At 42.6% G+C, this 17,959-nt stretch overlaps 1 protein-coding gene across 1 annotated transcript; it reads left to right on the top strand.

Annotated features, from left to right (window-relative positions):
* Window positions 1-495: 495 nt before the first annotated feature.
* Window positions 496-3,522, top strand: tl/lrr (toll-like leucine-rich repeat). Its single transcript, NM_001123691.1, is given in 2 exon segments — window positions 496-535; window positions 1,293-3,522. Coding segments are annotated over 2 exon segments (1,995 nt in total). The 5' UTR covers window positions 496-515; the 3' UTR covers window positions 3,268-3,522.
* The last annotated feature ends 14,437 nt before the right edge of the window (window positions 3,523-17,959 follow it).

Below are 17,959 nucleotides of genomic sequence, written 5' to 3'. Positions count from 1 at the left end.
GCAGCGGTGGAATTCAAATCTAATTGTGTGGAAATTGAGTAAGAAAGGAGTTTCCAAAATAACAGGGGAACATTTTTGGCATGCAAAATGTTTTGAGCTGCGTGCCCGGTGGTCCGATATTGGTTAATTCCCGGAGTGATATTTTTTCACTAATTCCACCCCTGATTGTAAATGGAGTATTGAGACAGAAAGAAATTCCCCTGGTTCTACACATTCAATTAGCATAATGTGCAATAACAATGTAATTGTGACACAATTTTGCACAACATGCTTACACAGGGGGAAAGGTTTTTCCCTGTGTTTCAAGAGGACGCTTTGACGTAAGTCAAAACCACAGGACTATAAAAACTGAACTAAGTCAGTTAGAACAGAAGTAAAGTTATCTCATGTAGATCACTCTCAAAAATTGCTGGATAAGAAAGTCCGTTTCTGGGGAAGAGTTTATGAAAACCAGTGCTTCAAGTTATCTGCGAGGGGAGATCTCAAACATATTCACAAGCTGTAAACACATTTTTATGAGCGCGCATCACTTCAGGTAAGCTACAACTTTTCATTCATTCTTTGATTATTGATTATTCATTTTTTTGTTGAAGTTGATTGGTGGTTTAATGTGATTGACTTTTTTTTGTAACCTTTTTTGACTTAACTTAATACATGGGGAAAATATTGATTTGTTTTTAAACATTATTTGAACCTGATTGTTGACTTGGATTTGTATTGAACTTTGGGGAAAAAATTGTCCAAGAACTTAAATGTCCAATGCAGCCATTTTGATCTCACCATCAAATCATTTCTGGGTAATAACTAAGTATCTATCTTTGATTGTTTTTAATTAAAATGGTAAAAAATAAAATAAAATAGCTTCTACCATTCTATCATTTTGATCTCATAGTTCCGTCTATGAATTTGAGAGTGGTGACATTTCTCCAGCCCCATCCCTCAGCTGTTTACCTCAAAAAGTGACAATCCCAGATTGCACCTTTATTCATTGATATAATACAAACAGGCCTGGGGAAGCCATGTTACACCAGGCTAGAGCAAGGCTGTGTACTCAGAACACACAAAGTAGGGGATTTACATTAGCAGGCTGGGACAGAACCAGTGCACTATGGACCTTTAGTGCAAACAGACAGTTAAACATAAACTCCCTAGCCAAGGATGTCTCATCTGAAGGGGATACCCCAAGACTGAAATATCTATTCAATGAATGTATGTATGGTAGCCCTGTACTGATATAAACATCATTTTAATTCTATTAAAATATTTTCCATTATTTTCTACTTTTGTGCAAGGGGGATGATGAAGAAGTGTATACTGCTGGCTGTCTTTGGAGTCTACCTGCAGGTGGTGAAATGCACCCCAAGATGTCCACTATATGGTTCTATAGCAGTTTGCACCAACCTGTCTCTATACCAGGTCCCTGCACTGCCTCCATACATTACCCATGTGTATATGAGGGATAACTACATCAGTGAGATAAACGAGACATCCTTCTCTGGGCTTGAAGGGCTAAAGGAACTGGACCTCAGTTGGCAACGAGTCAATGGGCTTACTATAAGAAATAACACCTTTCAAAGACTGGCAAACTTGGCAGTGCTCTATTTAGGACATAATAGAGGTTTACAGATTGAGCCAGATGCGTTTGTGGGACTGTCCAACCTGAGAACACTCTCTCTGTATGTGTGTGACCTGACTGGGTCCATATTACAGGGAGACTATCTCAGGCCCCTGGTCTCTTTGAAAACTCTAGATCTATATGGTAACCAAGTGAAAAGAATCCAACCTGCACCATTCTTTGTGAACATGACAGATTTCCAAGAGATAAACATTACCCTAAACCAGATGGAAAGCATATGTGAGGAAGATTTGCTTGGCTTTCGTGGCAAACACTTTCGGTTGCTCAACTTGAACAGCGTCTATCTATATGGTATGACTCAAAATGATTTTGACTGGAAACGATGTGGAAATCCCTTTAGGAACATGTCTATAGAGACACTTGACTTATCTTCCAATGGATTCAACGTGGACAAGGCTAAATTGTTTTTCAATGCAATCCAAGGAATGAAAATTCACCATATTATTCTGAAACACAGCACCATGGGAAAATCATTTGGTTTCAGCAATGTCAAAGACCCAAACAAGAAAACATTCAATGGCCTCAAGAATAGTGGCATCAAGATTCTAGATTTTTCCAAATGCTTTATATTTGCTTTGCAATATGCAGTATTCAGTTCACTAAGAGAGGTAGAGGACATAACATTAGCCCAAAACAAAATTAATCAGATTGACAGGGGAGCGTTTTGGGGTCTTGAAAATTTACAAAGGCTCAACCTGTCACACAATCTTATTGGGGAAATCTATTCTTACACATTTGACAATCTACCCAATATTTTAGAATTAGATTTATCTTACAATCATATTGGTGCATTGGGATATCAAGCATTTACAGGACTTCCAAACCTACAAATCCTGGATCTTACAGGAAACTCTATTCGGCAACTAGGTACATATGGTTACCTTGCACCACTACCAAACCTGCAACTTCTTCATTTGGCTGATAATAAGATCACATCCTTAGAGGGCCTCTTGGGCTTTGCTAACAGTAGTATCATACTGAATGTTCAAAACAACAGGTTAACTAATTTAGAGGATGTATACATTGTGTTAGCTAAATTCATGCGCATTGAGCGTATCTGGTATGGTAACAACAACATTAAGTGGTGCATCTTTAGCAATAATATTTCAGTGCCTGCTGTAAACTCTCTAAAGCTGCTGGAGCTAAGGAACATCGCCCTGCAGATTTTATGGGGACATGGAGAGTGTTTGGATGTATTTGAAAATCTTATCAAGCTTTTTAGTCTGGATTTAAGCTTTAACTCGCTGAGGGCTCTCCCAAATGGCATATTCAAAGGTCTCGTCTCTCTGGAAGAGATGGATCTCAGCTTCAACTCTCTCACATACCTCCAACCAGACATTTTCCCAGTGAGTCTCAAAACAGTTGACCTCTCTTACAATTTCCTCTCCTCTCCTGACCCAGCGGCTTTCAGGTCTCTCAGCTGGATCAACTTATATAGGAATCGTTTCCACTGTGACGGTGGCCTGAAGGACTTTCTGACGTGGATGAACAGGACTAATGTGACTTTTCCAGACCCCGGTGTGGCTGAATTCAGCTGTGAGTTCCCCTTGGATCTCCATGGTGTCAGCCTGTTGAATTACAGCAAAGTCATAATGGAAAAGTACCCAAAACCATCTTTGACAAAAATGTAAAACAAGACCATTAGAGTTTGGTATTACGTGTGTCATTTTCCATGCTATCTACTCTGTTTACGTTTGCTATTGGGAATCACATTTTATTTTGTTGCCTACAATATCCTGACTGTCATATGGAATAACGTATGATATAAATACCTCATCAACACATCTTTAGTTTGTCACACAGCGTAAAACAAATCAGCCAAAAGACAGTAAAAAGGTGTCTTCCAAAAGCATTATTTTCAAATGTTTGTATAAAGGAAAATACATATATATATTGTCATTCTGTGCGTTTTTCCGTTATCTCACCACAAGACCCAATCCTTTGGGAAGTGTGAGCCCCTGTGGACTATTAAAGAGGCTGCTATTTGATGCTTATTTAAGCAATAAGGTCCAAGGGGGTGTGGTATATGGCCAATATACCACGACTAAGGGCTATTCTTACACACAACGCAATGTGGAGTACCTGGATACAGCCCTTAGCCCTGGTATATTGGCCATATACCACAAACCCAGAGGTGCCTTATTGCTATTATAAACTGGTTACCAACGTAATTAGAGCAGTAAAAATAAATGGTTTGTCATGCCCGTGTTATATGGTCTGATATACCACCGCTGTCAGCCAATCAGCATTCAGGGCTCGAACCACCCAGGTTATAGCTATCCTTATATAGCCATTCATTTTTCATGAATTCAATATATTGTCTTATTCCAGACAGATTTCATTTTGTGTGCAGGGTTGCGATTTTGTCAACATTACATGTCATTTCAGATCATGTCTGTCCTGCTCCCAAAGACATTACCAATACGAACTTAATTTATTTTTGAATTAAGATAAATGTTATTGTATTCTGAGAGGCTAATATGATTGTATCAACAATTACATTTTGAGCTATTCAGAATGTTTGAATTCAGAGTGAATGTATGAAGAAACAATTATTTTCAGTTCTACAAGTTCACACTAGTGGGCTACAGGTAAGGGCATTGTGGGGAAATTGGGTGAGATAGGAGTGACCAGTGACCAGTTTTGAGCTGAATGACCAGTGAATGATACAATAATGGGGAATCCCCCCCCCCACAAGCTCTGTGTCACGACCGTCATATGAATAATTGGACCAAGGCGCAGCGTGAGTAGAGTTCCACATTTTAATGATAGTGAAACTTCCAAAACAACAAAGATATAACGATCGGGAAATACGTAGCGCACATAGGCACTCATACAAAACACAACAATATCCCACAACACAGGTGGGAAAAAGGACACACTAAGTATGATCCCCAATTAGAGGTAACGATTATCAGCTGCCTCTAATTGGGAACCACACACACACCAACATAGAAATATAATACCTGGAAACCCCCCTAGTGACAACCTGACCTAAAACACCATAGAGAACCCAGAGGGCTCTCTATGGTCAGGGCGTGACACTCTGACCTTGCTGGATAGCTATTTGTTGAGTAAAAAATGACTGTGAAGTGGTAACTGTAAAACGCTTTAATAAGAGCATCTGCTAAATGACTAAAATGTCAATTCCACGTCTGATAGCAGCTAGATAGGTTTAATATCCCACGCCTGATAGCAGCTATAGGTTTAATATCCCACGCCTGATAGCAGCTATAGGTTTAATATCCCACGCCTGATAGCAGCTATAGGTTTAATATCCCACGTCTGATTGCAGCTAGATAGGTTTAATATCCCACGTCTGATAGCAGCTAGATAGGTTTAATATCCCACGCCTGATAGCAGCTATAGGTTTAATATCCCACGCCTGATAGCAGCTAGATAGGTTTAATATCCCACGCCTGATAGCAGCTATAGGTTTAATATCCCACGCCTGATAGCAGCTAGATAAGTTTAATTTCCCACGCCTGATAGCAGCTAGATAGGTTTAATATCCCACGCCTGATAGCAGCTAGATAGGTTTAATATCCCACGCCTGATAGCAGCTATAGGTTTAATATCCCACGCCTGATAGCAGCTATAGGTTTAATATCCCACGCCTGATAGCAGCTATAGGTTTAATATCCCACGTCTGATAGCAGCTAGATAGGTTTAATATCCCACGGCTGATAGCAGCTATAGGTTTAATATCCCACGCCTGATAGCAGCTCTAGGTTTAACATCCCACGCCTGATAGCAGCTAGGTAGGTTTAATATCCCACGCCTGATAGCAACTAGGTAGGTTTAATATCCCACGCCTGATAACAGCTATAGGTTTAATATCCCACGCCTGATAGCAGCTATAGGTTTAATATCCCACGTCTGATAGCAGCTAGATAGGTTTAATATCCCACGGCTGATAGCAGCTATAGGTTTAATATCCCACGCCTGATAGCAGCTCTAGGTTTAACATCCCACGCCTGATAGCAGCTAGGTAGGTTTAATATCCCACGCCTGATAGCAACTAGGTAGGTTTAATATCCCACGCCTGATAGCAACTAGGTAGGTTTAATATCCCACGCCTGATAGCAGCTAGGTAGGTTTAATATCCCACGCCTGATAGCAGCTAGGTAGGTTTAATATCCCAAGCCTGATAGCAGCTAGGTAGGTTTAATATCCCACGCCTGATAGCAGCTAGGTAGGTTTAATATCCCACGCCTGATAGCAGCTAGGTAGGTTTAATATCCCACGCCTGATAGCAGCTATAGGTTTAATATCCCACGCCTGATAGCAGCTATAGGTTTAATATCCCACGCCTGATAGCAGCTATAGGTTTAATATCCCACGCCTGATAGCAGCTAGATAGGTTTAATATCCCACGCCTGATAGCAGCTAGATAGGTTTAATATCCCACGCCTGATAGCAGCTATAGGTTTAATATCCCACGCCTGATAGCAGCTAGATAGGTTTAATATCCCACGTCTGATAGCAGCTAGATAGGTTTAATATCCCACGTCTGATAGCAGCTAGATAGGTTTAATATCCCACGTCTGATAGCAGCTAGATAGGTTTAATATCCCACGTCTGATAGCAGCTAGATAGGTTTAATATCCCACGTCTGATAGCAGCTAGATAGGTTTAATATCCCACGCCTGATAGCAGCTAGATAGGTTTAATATCCCACGCCTGATAGCAGTTAGATAGGTTTAATTTCCCACGCCTGATAGCAGCTAGATAGGTTTAATATCCCACGCCTGATAGCAGCTAGATAGGTTTAACATCCCACGCCTGATAGCAGCTAGATAGGTTTAACATCCCACGCCTGATAGCAGCTATAGGTTTAATATCCCACGCCTGATAGCAGCTATAGGTTTAATATCCCACGCCTGATAGCAGCTATAGGTTTAATATCCCACGCCTGATAGCAGCTATAGGTTTAATATCCCAAGCCTGATAGCAGCTAGATAGGTTTAATATCCCACGCCTGATAGCAGCTATAGGTTTAATATCCCACGCCTGATAGCAGCTATAGGTTTAATATCCCACGCCTGATAGCAGCTAGATAGGTTTAATATCCCACGCCTGATAGCAGCTATAGGTTTAATATCCCACGCCTGATAGCAGCTATAGGTTTAATATCCCACGCATGATAGCAGCTAGATAGGTTTAATATCCCACGCCTGATAGCAGCTATAGGTTTAATATCCCACGCCTGATAGCAGCTAGATAGGTTTAATATCCCACGCCTGATAGCAGCTATAGGTTTAATATCCCACGCCTGATAGCAGCTAGATAGGTTTAATATCCCACGCCTGATAGCAGCTAGATAGGTTTAATATCCCACGCCTGATAGCAGCTAGATAGGTTTAATATCGCACGCCTGATAGCAGCTAGATAGGTTCAATATCGCACGCCTGATAGCAGCTATAGGTTTAATATCCCACGCCTGATAGCAGCTACATAGGTTTAATATCCCACGCCTGATAGCAGCTACATAGGTTTAATATCCCACGCCTGATAGCAGCTACATAGGTTTAATATCCCACGCCTGATAGCAGCTACATAGGTTTAATATCCCACGCCTGATAGCAGCTATAGGTTTAATATCCCACGCCTGATAGCAGCTATAGGTTTAATATCCCACGCCTGATAGAAGCTAGATAGGTTTAATATCCCACGCCTGATAGCAGCTAGTTGGTTTAATATCCCACGCCTGATAGCAGCTAGGTAGGTTTAATATCCCACGCCTGATAGCAGCTATAGGTTTAATATCCCACGCCTGATAGCAGCTATAGGTTTAACATCCCACGCCTGATAGCAGCTATAGGTTTAATATCCCACGCCTGATAGCAGCTATAGGTTTAATATCCCACGCCTGATAGCAGCTAGATAGGTTTCATATCCCACGCCTGATAGCAGCTATAGGTTTCATATCCCACGCCTGATAGCAGCTATAGGTTTAATATCCCACGTCTGATAGCAGCTAGATAGGTTTAATATCCCACGCCTGATAGGAGCTAGATAGGTTTAATATCCCACGCCTGATAGCAGCTAGATAGGTTTAATATCCCACGCCTGATAGCAGCTAGATAGGTTTAATATCGCACGCCTGATAGCAGCTAGATAGGTTTAATATCGCACGCCTGATAGCAGCTATAGGTTTAATATCCCACGCCTGATAGCAGCTACATAGGTTTAATATCCCACGCCTGATAGCAGCTACATAGGTTTAATATCCCACGCCTGATAGCAGCTAGATAGGTTTAATATCCCACGCCTGATAGCAGCTAGATAGGTTTAATATCCCACGCCTGATAGCAGCTAGATAGGTTTAATATCCCACGCCTGATAGCAGCTAGATAGGTTTAATATCCCACGCCTGATAGCAGCTAGATAGGTTTAATATCCCACGCCTGATAGCAGCTAGATAGGTTTAATATCCCACGCCTGATAGCAGCTATAGGTTTAATATCCCACGCCTGATAGCAGCTACATAGGTTTAATATCCCACGCCTGATAGCAGCTACATAGGTTTAATATCCCACGCCTGATAGCAGCTACATAGGTTTAATATCCCACGCCTGATAGCAGCTATAGGTTTAATATCCCACGCCTGATAGCAGCTATAGGTTTAATATCCCACGCCTGATAGAAGCTAGATAGGTTTAATATCCCACGCCTGATAGCAGCTAGTTGGTTTAATATCCCACGCCTGATAGCAGCTAGGTAGGTTTAATATCCCACGCCTGATAGCAGCTATAGGTTTAATATCCCACGCCTGATAGCAGCTATAGGTTTAATATCCCACGCCTGATAGCAGCTATAGGTTTAATATCCCACGCCTGATAGCAGCTATAGGTTTAATATCCCACGCCTGATAGCAGCTAGATAGGTTTCATATCCCACGCCTGATAGCAGCTATAGGTTTCATATCCCACGCCTGATAGCAGCTATAGGTTTAATATCCCACGTCTGATAGCAGCTAGATAGGTTTAATATCCCACGCCTGATAGCAGCTAGATAGGTTTAATATCCCACGCCTGATAGCAGCTAGATAGGTTTAATATCCCACGCCTGATAGCAGCTAGATAGGTTTAATATCGCACGCCTGATAGCAGCTAGATAGGTTTAATATCGCACGCCTGATAGCAGCTATAGGTTTAATATCCCACGCCTGATAGCAGCTACATAGGTTTAATATCCCACGCCTGATAGCAGCTACATAGGTTTAATATCCCACGCCTGATAGCAGCTACATAGGTTTAATATCCCACGCCTGATAGCAGCTACATAGGTTTAATATCCCACGCCTGATAGCAGCTAGATAGGTTTAATATCCCACGCCTGATAGCAGCTAGATAGGTTTAATATCCCACGCCTGATAGCAGCTAGATAGGTTTAATATCCCACGCCTGATAGCAGCTAGATAGGTTTAATATCCCACGCCTGATAGCAGCTAGATAGGTTTAATATCCCACGCCTGATAGCAGCTAGATAGGTTTAATATCCCACGCCTGATAGCAGCTATAGGTTTAATATCCCACGCCTGATAGCAGCTAGATAGGTTTAATATCCCACGCCTGATAGCAGCTAGATAGGTTTAATATCCCACGCCTGATAGCAGCTATAGGTTTAATATCCCACGCCTGATAGCAGCTAGATAGGTTTAATATCCCACGCCTGATAGCAGCTAGATAGGTTTAATATCCCACGCCTGATAGCAGCTAGATAGGTTTAATATCGCACGCCTGATAGCAGCTAGATAGGTTTAATATCGCACGCCTGATAGCAGCTAGATAGGTTTAATATCCCACGTCTGATAGCAGCTAGATAGGTTTAATATCCCACGCCTGATAGCAGCTAGATAGGTTTAATATCCCACGCCTGATAGCAGCTAGATAGGTTTAATTTCCCACGCCTGATAGCAGCTATAGGTTTAATATCCCACGCCTGATAGCAGCTATAGGTTTAATATCCCACGCCTGATAGCAGCTACATAGGTTTAATATCCCACGCCTGATAGCAGCTACATAGGTTTAATATCCCACGCCTGATAGCAGCTACATAGGTTTAATATCCCACGCCTGATAGCAGCTACATAGGTTTAATATCCCACGCCTGATAGCAGCTATAGGTTTAATATCCCACGCCTGATAGCAGCTATAGGTTTAATATCCCACGCCTGATAGAAGCTAGATAGGTTTAATATCCCACGCCTGATAGCAGCTAGTTGGTTTAATATCCCACGCCTGATAGCAGCTAGGTAGGTTTAATATCCCACGCCTGATAGCAGCTAGGTAGGTTTAATATCCCACGCCTGATAGCAGCTATAGGTTTAATATCCCACGCCTGATAGCAGCTATAGGTTTAATATCCCACGCCTGATAGCAGCTATAGGTTTAATATCCCACGCCTGATAGCAGCTAGATAGGTTTAATATCCCACGCCTGATAGCAGCTAGATAGGTTTAATATCCCACGCCTGATAGCAGCTATAGGTTTAATATCCCACGCCTGATAGCAGCTATAGGTTTAATATCCCACGTCTGATAGCAGCTAGATAGGTTTAATATCCCACGTCTGATAGCAGCTAGATAGGTTTAATATCCCACGCCTGATAGCAGCTAGATAGGTTTAATATCCCACGCCTGATAGCAGCTAGATAGGTTTAATATCCCACGCCTGATAGCAGCTATAGGTTTAATATCCCACGCCTGATAGCAGCTAGATAGGTTTAATTTCCCACGCCTGATAGCAGCTAGATAGGTTTAATATCCCACGCCTGATAGCAGCAAGATAGGTTTAATATCCCACGCCTGATAGCAGCTAGATAGGTTTAATATCCCACGCCTGATAGCAGCTAGATAGGTTTAATATCCCACGCCTGATAGCAGCTATAGGTTTAATATCCCACGTCTGATAGCAGCTAGATAGGTTTAATATCCCACGCCTGATAGCAGCTAGATAGGTTTAATATCCCACGCCTGATAGCAGCTATAGGTTTAATATCCCACGCCTGATAGCAGCTAGATAGGTTTAATATCCCACGCCTGATAGCAGCTAGATAGGTTTAATATCCCACGCCTGATAGCAGCTAGATAGGTTTAATATCCCACGCCTGATAGCAGCTATAGGTTTAATATCCCACGCCTGATAGCAGCTATAGGTTTAATATCCCACGTCTGATAGCAGCTAGATAGGTTTAATATCCCACGCCTGATAGCAGCTATAGGTTTAATATCCCACGCCTGATAGCAGCTATAGGTTTAATATCCCACGCCTGATAGCAGCTATAGGTTTAATATCCCACGCCTGATAGCAGCTATAGGTTTAATATCCCACGCCTGATAGCAGCTATAGGTTTAATATCCCACGCCTGATAGCAGCTATAGGTTTAATATCCCACGCCTGATAGCAGCTATAGGTTTAATATCCCACGCCTGATAGCAGCTAGATAGGTTTAATATCCCACGCCTGATAGCAGCTAGATAGGTTTAATATCCCACGCCTGATAGCAGCTAGATAGGTTTAATATCCCACGTCTGATAGCAGCTAGATAGGTTTAATATCCCACGTCTGATAGCTGCAAGATAGGTTTAATTTCCCACGCCTGATAGCAGCTATAGGTTTAATATCCCACGCCTGATAGCAGCTAGATAGGTTTAATATCCCACGCCTGATAGCAGCTATAGGGTTAATGTCCCACGCCTGATAGCAGCTAGATAGGTTTAATATCCCACGCCTGATAGCAGCTAGATAGGTTTAATTTCCCACGCCTGATAGCAGCTAGATAGGTTTAATATCCCACGCCTGATAGCAGCTAGATAGGTTTAATATCCCACGCCTGATAGCAGCTAGATAGGTTTAATATCCCACGCCTGATAGCAGCTAGATAGGTTTAATATCCCACGCCTGATAGCAGCTAGATAGGTTTAATATCCCACGCCTGATAGCAGCTAGATAGGTTTAATATCCCACGCCTGATAGCAGCTATAGGTTTAACATCCCACGCCTGATAGCAGCTATAGGTTTAACATCCCACGCCTGATAGCAGCTAGGTAGGTTTAATATCCCACGCCTGATAGCAACTAGGTAGGTTTAATATCCCACGCCTGATAACAGCTATAGGTTTAATATCCCACGCCTGATAGCAGCTATAGGTTTAATATCCCACGTCTGATAGCAGCTAGATAGGTTTAATATCCCACGTCTGATAGCAGCTAGATAGGTTTAATATCCCACGTCTGATAGCAGCTAGATAGGTTTAATATCCCACGCCTGATAGCAGCTAGATAGGTTTAATATCCCACGCCTGATAGCAGCTATAGGTTTAACATCCCACGCCTGATAGCAGCTAGGTAGGTTTAATATCCTACGCCTGATAGCAACTAGGTAGGTTTAATATCCCACGCCTGATAACAGCTATAGGTTTAATATCCCACGCCTGATAGCAGCTATAGGTTTAATATCCCACGCCTGATAGCAGCTAGATAGGTTTAATATCCCACGTCTGATAGCAGCTAGATAGGTTTAATATCCCACGCCTGATAGCAGCTAGATAGGTTTAATATCCCACGCCTGATAGCAGCTAGATAGGTTTAATATCCCACGCCTGATAGCAGCTAGATAGGTTTAATATCCCACGCCTGATAGCAGCTAGATAGGTTTAATATCCCACGCCTGATAGCAGCTATAGGTTTAATATCCCACGCCTGATAGCAGCTATAGGTTTAATATCCCACGTCTGATAGCAGCTAGATAGGTTTAATATCCCACGTCTGATAGCAGCTAGATAGGTTTAATATCCCACGCCTGATAGCAGCTAGATAGGTTTAATATCCCACGCCTGATAGCAGCTAGATAGGTTTAATATCCCACGCCTGATAGCAGCTAGATAGGTTTAATTTCCCACTCCTGATAGCAGCAAGATAGGTTTAATATCCCACGCCTGATAGCAGCTAGATAGGTTTAATATCCCACGCCTGATAGCAGCTAGATAGGTTTAATATCCCACGCCTGACACCAGCTAGATAGGTTTAATATCCCACGCCTGATAGCAGCTAGATAGGTTTAATATCCCACGCCTGATAGCAGCTAGATAGGTTTAATATCCCACGCCTGATAGCAGCTAGATAGGTTTAATATCCCACGCCTGATAGCAGCTAGATAGGTTTAACATCCCACGCCTGATAGCAGCTATAGGTTTAACATCCCACGCCTGATAGCAGCTAGGTAGGTTTAATATCCCACGCCTGATAGCAGCTAGGTAGGTTTAATATCCCACGCCTGATAGCAACTAGGTAGGTTTAATATCCCACGCCTGATAACAGCTATAGGTTTAATATCCCACGCCTGATAGCAGCTATAGGTTTAATATCCCACGTCTGATAGCAGCTAGATAGGTTTAATATCCCACGTCTGATAGCAGCTAGATAGGTTTAATATCCCACGTCTGATAGCAGCTAGATAGGTTTAATATCCCACGCCTGATAGCAGCTAGATAGGTTTAATATCCCACGCCTGATAGCAGCTATAGGTTTAACATCCCACGCCTGATAGCAGCTAGGTAGGTTTAATATCCCACGCCTGATAACAACTAGGTAGGTTTAATATCCCACGCCTGATAACAGCTATAGGTTTAATATCCCACGCCTGATAGCAGCTATAGGTTTAATGTCCCACGTCTGATAGCAGCTAGATAGGTTTAATATCCCATGTCTGATAGCAGCTAGATAGGTTTAATATCCCACGCCTGATAGCAGCTATAGGTTTAATATCCCACGCCTGATAGCAGCTAGATAGGTTTAATATCCCACGCCTGATAGCAGCTAGATAGGTTTAATATCCCACGCCTGATAGCAGCTAGATAGGTTTAATATCCCACGCCTGATAGCAGCTAGATAGGTTTAATATCCCACGCCTGATAACAGCTATAGGTTTAATATCCCACGCCTGATAGCAGCTATAGGTTTAATATCCCACGCCTGATAGCAGCTAGATAGGTTTAATTTCCCACGCCTGATAGCAGCTAGATAGGTTTAATATCCCACGCCTGATAGCAGCTAGATAGGTTTAATATCCCACGCCTGATAGCAGCTAGATAGGTTTAATATCCCACGCCTGATAGCAGCTAGATAGGTTTAATATCCCACGCCTGATAGCAGCTAGATAGGTTTAATATCCCACGCCTGATAGCAGCTAGATAGGTTTAATATCCCACGCCTGATAGCAGCTATAGGTTTAACATCCCACGCCTGATAGCAGCTAGGTAGGTTTAATATCCCACGCCTGATAGCAGCTAGGTAGGTTTAATATCCCACGCCTGATAGCAACTAGGTAGGTTTAATATCCCACGCCTGATAACAGCTATAGGTTTAATATCCCACGCCTGATAGCAGCTATAGGTTTAATATCCCACGTCTGATAGCAGCTAGATAGGTTTAATATCCCACGTCTGATAGCAGCTAGATAGGTTTAATATCCCACGTCTGATAGCAGCTAGATAGGTTTAATATCCCACGCCTGATAGCAGCTAGATAGGTTTAATATCCCACGCCTGATAGCAGCTATAGGTTTAACATCCCACGCCTGATAGCAGCTAGGTAGGTTTAATATCCCACGCCTGATAACAACTAGGTAGGTTTAATATCCCACGCCTGATAACAGCTATAGGTTTAATATCCCACGCCTGATAGCAGCTATAGGTTTAATATCCCACGTCTGATAGCAGCTAGATAGGTTTAATATCCCACGTCTGATAGCAGCTAGATAGGTTTAATATCCCACGCCTGATAGCAGCTATAGGTTTAATATCCCACGCCTGATAGCAGCTAGATAGGTTTAATATCCCACGCCTGATAGCAGCTAGATAGGTTTAATATCCCACGCCTGATAGCAGCTAGATAGGTTTAATATCCCACGCCTGATAGCAGCTAGATAGGTTTAATATCCCACGCCTGATAGCAGCTATAGGTTTAATATCCCACGCCTGATAGCAGCTAGATAGGTTTAATATCCCACGTCTGATAGCAGCTAGATAGGTTTAATATCCCACGCCTGATAGCAGCTAGATAGGTTTAATATCCCACGCCTGATAGCAGCTAGATAGGTTTAATATCCCACGCCTGATAGCAGCTAGATAGGTTTAATTTCCCACGCCTGATAGCAGCAAGATAGGTTTAATATCCCACGCCTGATAGCAGCTAGATAGGTTTAATATCCCACGCCTGATAGCAGCTAGATAGGTTTAATATCCCACGCCTGATAGCAGCTAGATAGGTTTAATATCCCACGCCTGATAGCAGCTATAGGTTTAACATCCCACGCCTGATAGCAGCTAGGTAGGTTTAATATCCCACGCCTGATAGCAGCTAGGTAGGTTTAATATCCCACGCCTGATAACAGCTATAGGTTTAATATCCCACGCCTGATAGCAGCTATAGGTTTAATATCCCACGTCTGATAGCAGCTAGATAGGTTTAATATCCCACGCCTGATAGCAGCTATAGGTTTAATATCCCACGCCTGATAGCAGCTATAGGTTTAATATCCCACGCCTGATAGCAGCTATAGGTTTAATATCCCACGCCTGATAGCAGCTAGATAGGTTTAATATCCCACGCCTGATAGCAGCAAGATAGGTTTAATATCCCACGCCTGATAGCAGCTAGATAGGTTTAATATCCCACGCCTGATAGCAGCTATAGGTTTAACATCCCACGCCTGATAGCAGCTAGGTAGGTTTAATATCCCACGCCTGATAGCAGCTAGGTAGGTTTAATATCCCACGCCTGATAACAGCTATAGGTTTAATATCCCACGCCTGATAGCAGCTATAGGTTTAATATCCCACGTCTGATAGCAGCTAGATAGGTTTAATATCCCACGCCTGATAGCAGCTATAGGTTTAATATCCCACGCCTGATAGCAGCTAGATAGGTTTAATATCCCACGCCTGATAGCAGCTATAGGTTTAATATCCCACGCCTGATAGCAGCTATAGGTTTAATATCCCACGCCTGATAGCAGCTAGATAGGTTTAATATCCCACGTCTGATAGCAGCTAGATAGGTTTAATATCCCACGCCTGATAGCAGCTAGATAGGTTTAATATCCCACGCCTGATAGCAGCTAGATAGGTTTAATATCCCACGCCTGATAGCAGCTAGATAGGTTTAATTTCCCACTCCTGATAGCAGCAAGATAGGTTTAATATCCCACGCCTGATAGCAGCAAGATAGGTTTAATATCCCACGCCTGATAGCAGCTAGATAGGTTTAATATCCCACGCCTGACACCAGCTAGATAGGTTTAATATCCCACGCCTGATAGCAGCTAGATAGGTTTAATATCCCACGCCTGATAGCAGCTAGATAGGTTTAATATCCCACGCCTGATAGCAGCTAGATAGGTTTAATATCCCACGCCTGATAGCAGCTAGATAGGTTTAATATCCCACGCCTGATAGCAGCTATAGGTTTAACATCCCACGCCTGATAGCAGCTAGGTAGGTTTAATATCCCACGCCTGATAGCAGCTAGGTAGGTTTAATATCCCACGCCTGATAGCAACTAGGTAGGTTTAATATCCCACGCCTGATAACAGCTATAGGTTTAATATCCCACGCCTGATAGCAGCTATAGGTTTAATATCCCACGTCTGATAGCAGCTAGATAGGTTTAATATCCCACGTCTGATAGCAGCTAGATAGGTTTAATATCCCACGTCTGATAGCAGCTAGATAGGTTTAATATCCCACGCCTGATAGCAGCTATAGGTTTAACATCCCACGCCTGATAGCAGCTAGGTAGGTTTAATATCCCACGCCTGATAACAACTAGGTAGGTTTAATATCCCACGCCTGATAACAGCTATAGGTTTAATATCCCACGCCTGATAGCAGCTATAGGTTTAATATCCCACGTCTGATAGCAGCTAGATAGGTTTAATATCCCATGTCTGATAGCAGCTAGATAGGTTTAATATCCCACGCCTGATAGCAGCTATAGGTTTAATATCCCACGCCTGATAGCAGCTAGATAGGTTTAATATCCCACGCCTGATAGCAGCTAGATAGGTTTAATATCCCACGCCTGATAGCAGCTAGATAGGTTTAATATCCCACGCCTGATAGCAGCTAGATAGGTTTAATATCCCACGCCTGATAACAGCTATAGGTTTAATATCCCACGCCTGATAGCAGCTATAGGTTTAATATCCCACGCCTGATAGCAGCTAGATAGGTTTAATTTCCCACGCCTGATAGCAGCTAGATAGGTTTAATATCCCACGCCTGATAGCAGCTAGATAGGTTTAATATCCCACGCCTGATAGCAGCTAGATAGGTTTAATATCCCACGCCTGATAGCAGCTAGATAGGTTTAATATCCCACGCCTGATAGCAGCTAGATAGGTTTAATATCCCACGCCTGATAGCAGCTAGATAGGTTTAATATCCCACGCCTGATAGCAGCTATAGGTTTAACATCCCACGCCTGATAGCAGCTAGGTAGGTTTAATATCCCACGCCTGATAGCAGCTAGGTAGGTTTAATATCCCACGCCTGATAGCAACTAGGTAGGTTTAATATCCCACGCCTGATAACAGCTATAGGTTTAATATCCCACGCCTGATAGCAGCTATAGGTTTAATATCCCACGTCTGATAGCAGCTAGATAGGTTTAATATCCCACGTCTGATAGCAGCTAGATAGGTTTAATATCCCACGTCTGATAGCAGCTAGATAGGTTTAATATCCCACGCCTGATAGCAGCTAGATAGGTTTAATATCCCACGCCTGATAGCAGCTATAGGTTTAACATCCCACGCCTGATAGCAGCTAGGTAGGTTTAATATCCCACGCCTGATAACAACTAGGTAGGTTTAATATCCCACGCCTGATAACAGCTATAGGTTTAATATCCCACGCCTGATAGCAGCTATAGGTTTAATATCCCACGTCTGATAGCAGCTAGATAGGTTTAATATCCCACGTCTGATAGCAGCTAGATAGGTTTAATATCCCACGCCTGATAGCAGCTATAGGTTTAATATCCCACGCCTGATAGCAGCTAGATAGGTTTAATATCCCACGCCTGATAGCAGCTAGATAGGTTTAATATCCCACGCCTGATAGCAGCTAGATAGGTTTAATATCCCACGCCTGATAGCAGCTAGATAGGTTTAATATCCCACGCCTGATAGCAGCTATAGGTTTAATATCCCACGCCTGATAGCAGCTAGATAGGTTTAATATCCCACGTCTGATAGCAGCTAGATAGGTTTAATATCCCACGCCTGATAGCAGCTAGATAGGTTTAATATCCCA

This window comes from Salmo salar, chromosome ssa15 (genome assembly GCF_905237065.1).
Source record: "Salmo salar chromosome ssa15, Ssal_v3.1, whole genome shotgun sequence".
Lineage (NCBI taxonomy): Eukaryota > Metazoa > Chordata > Actinopteri > Salmoniformes > Salmonidae > Salmo > Salmo salar.
This window is presented reverse-complemented; position numbering and strand designations above follow the sequence as displayed.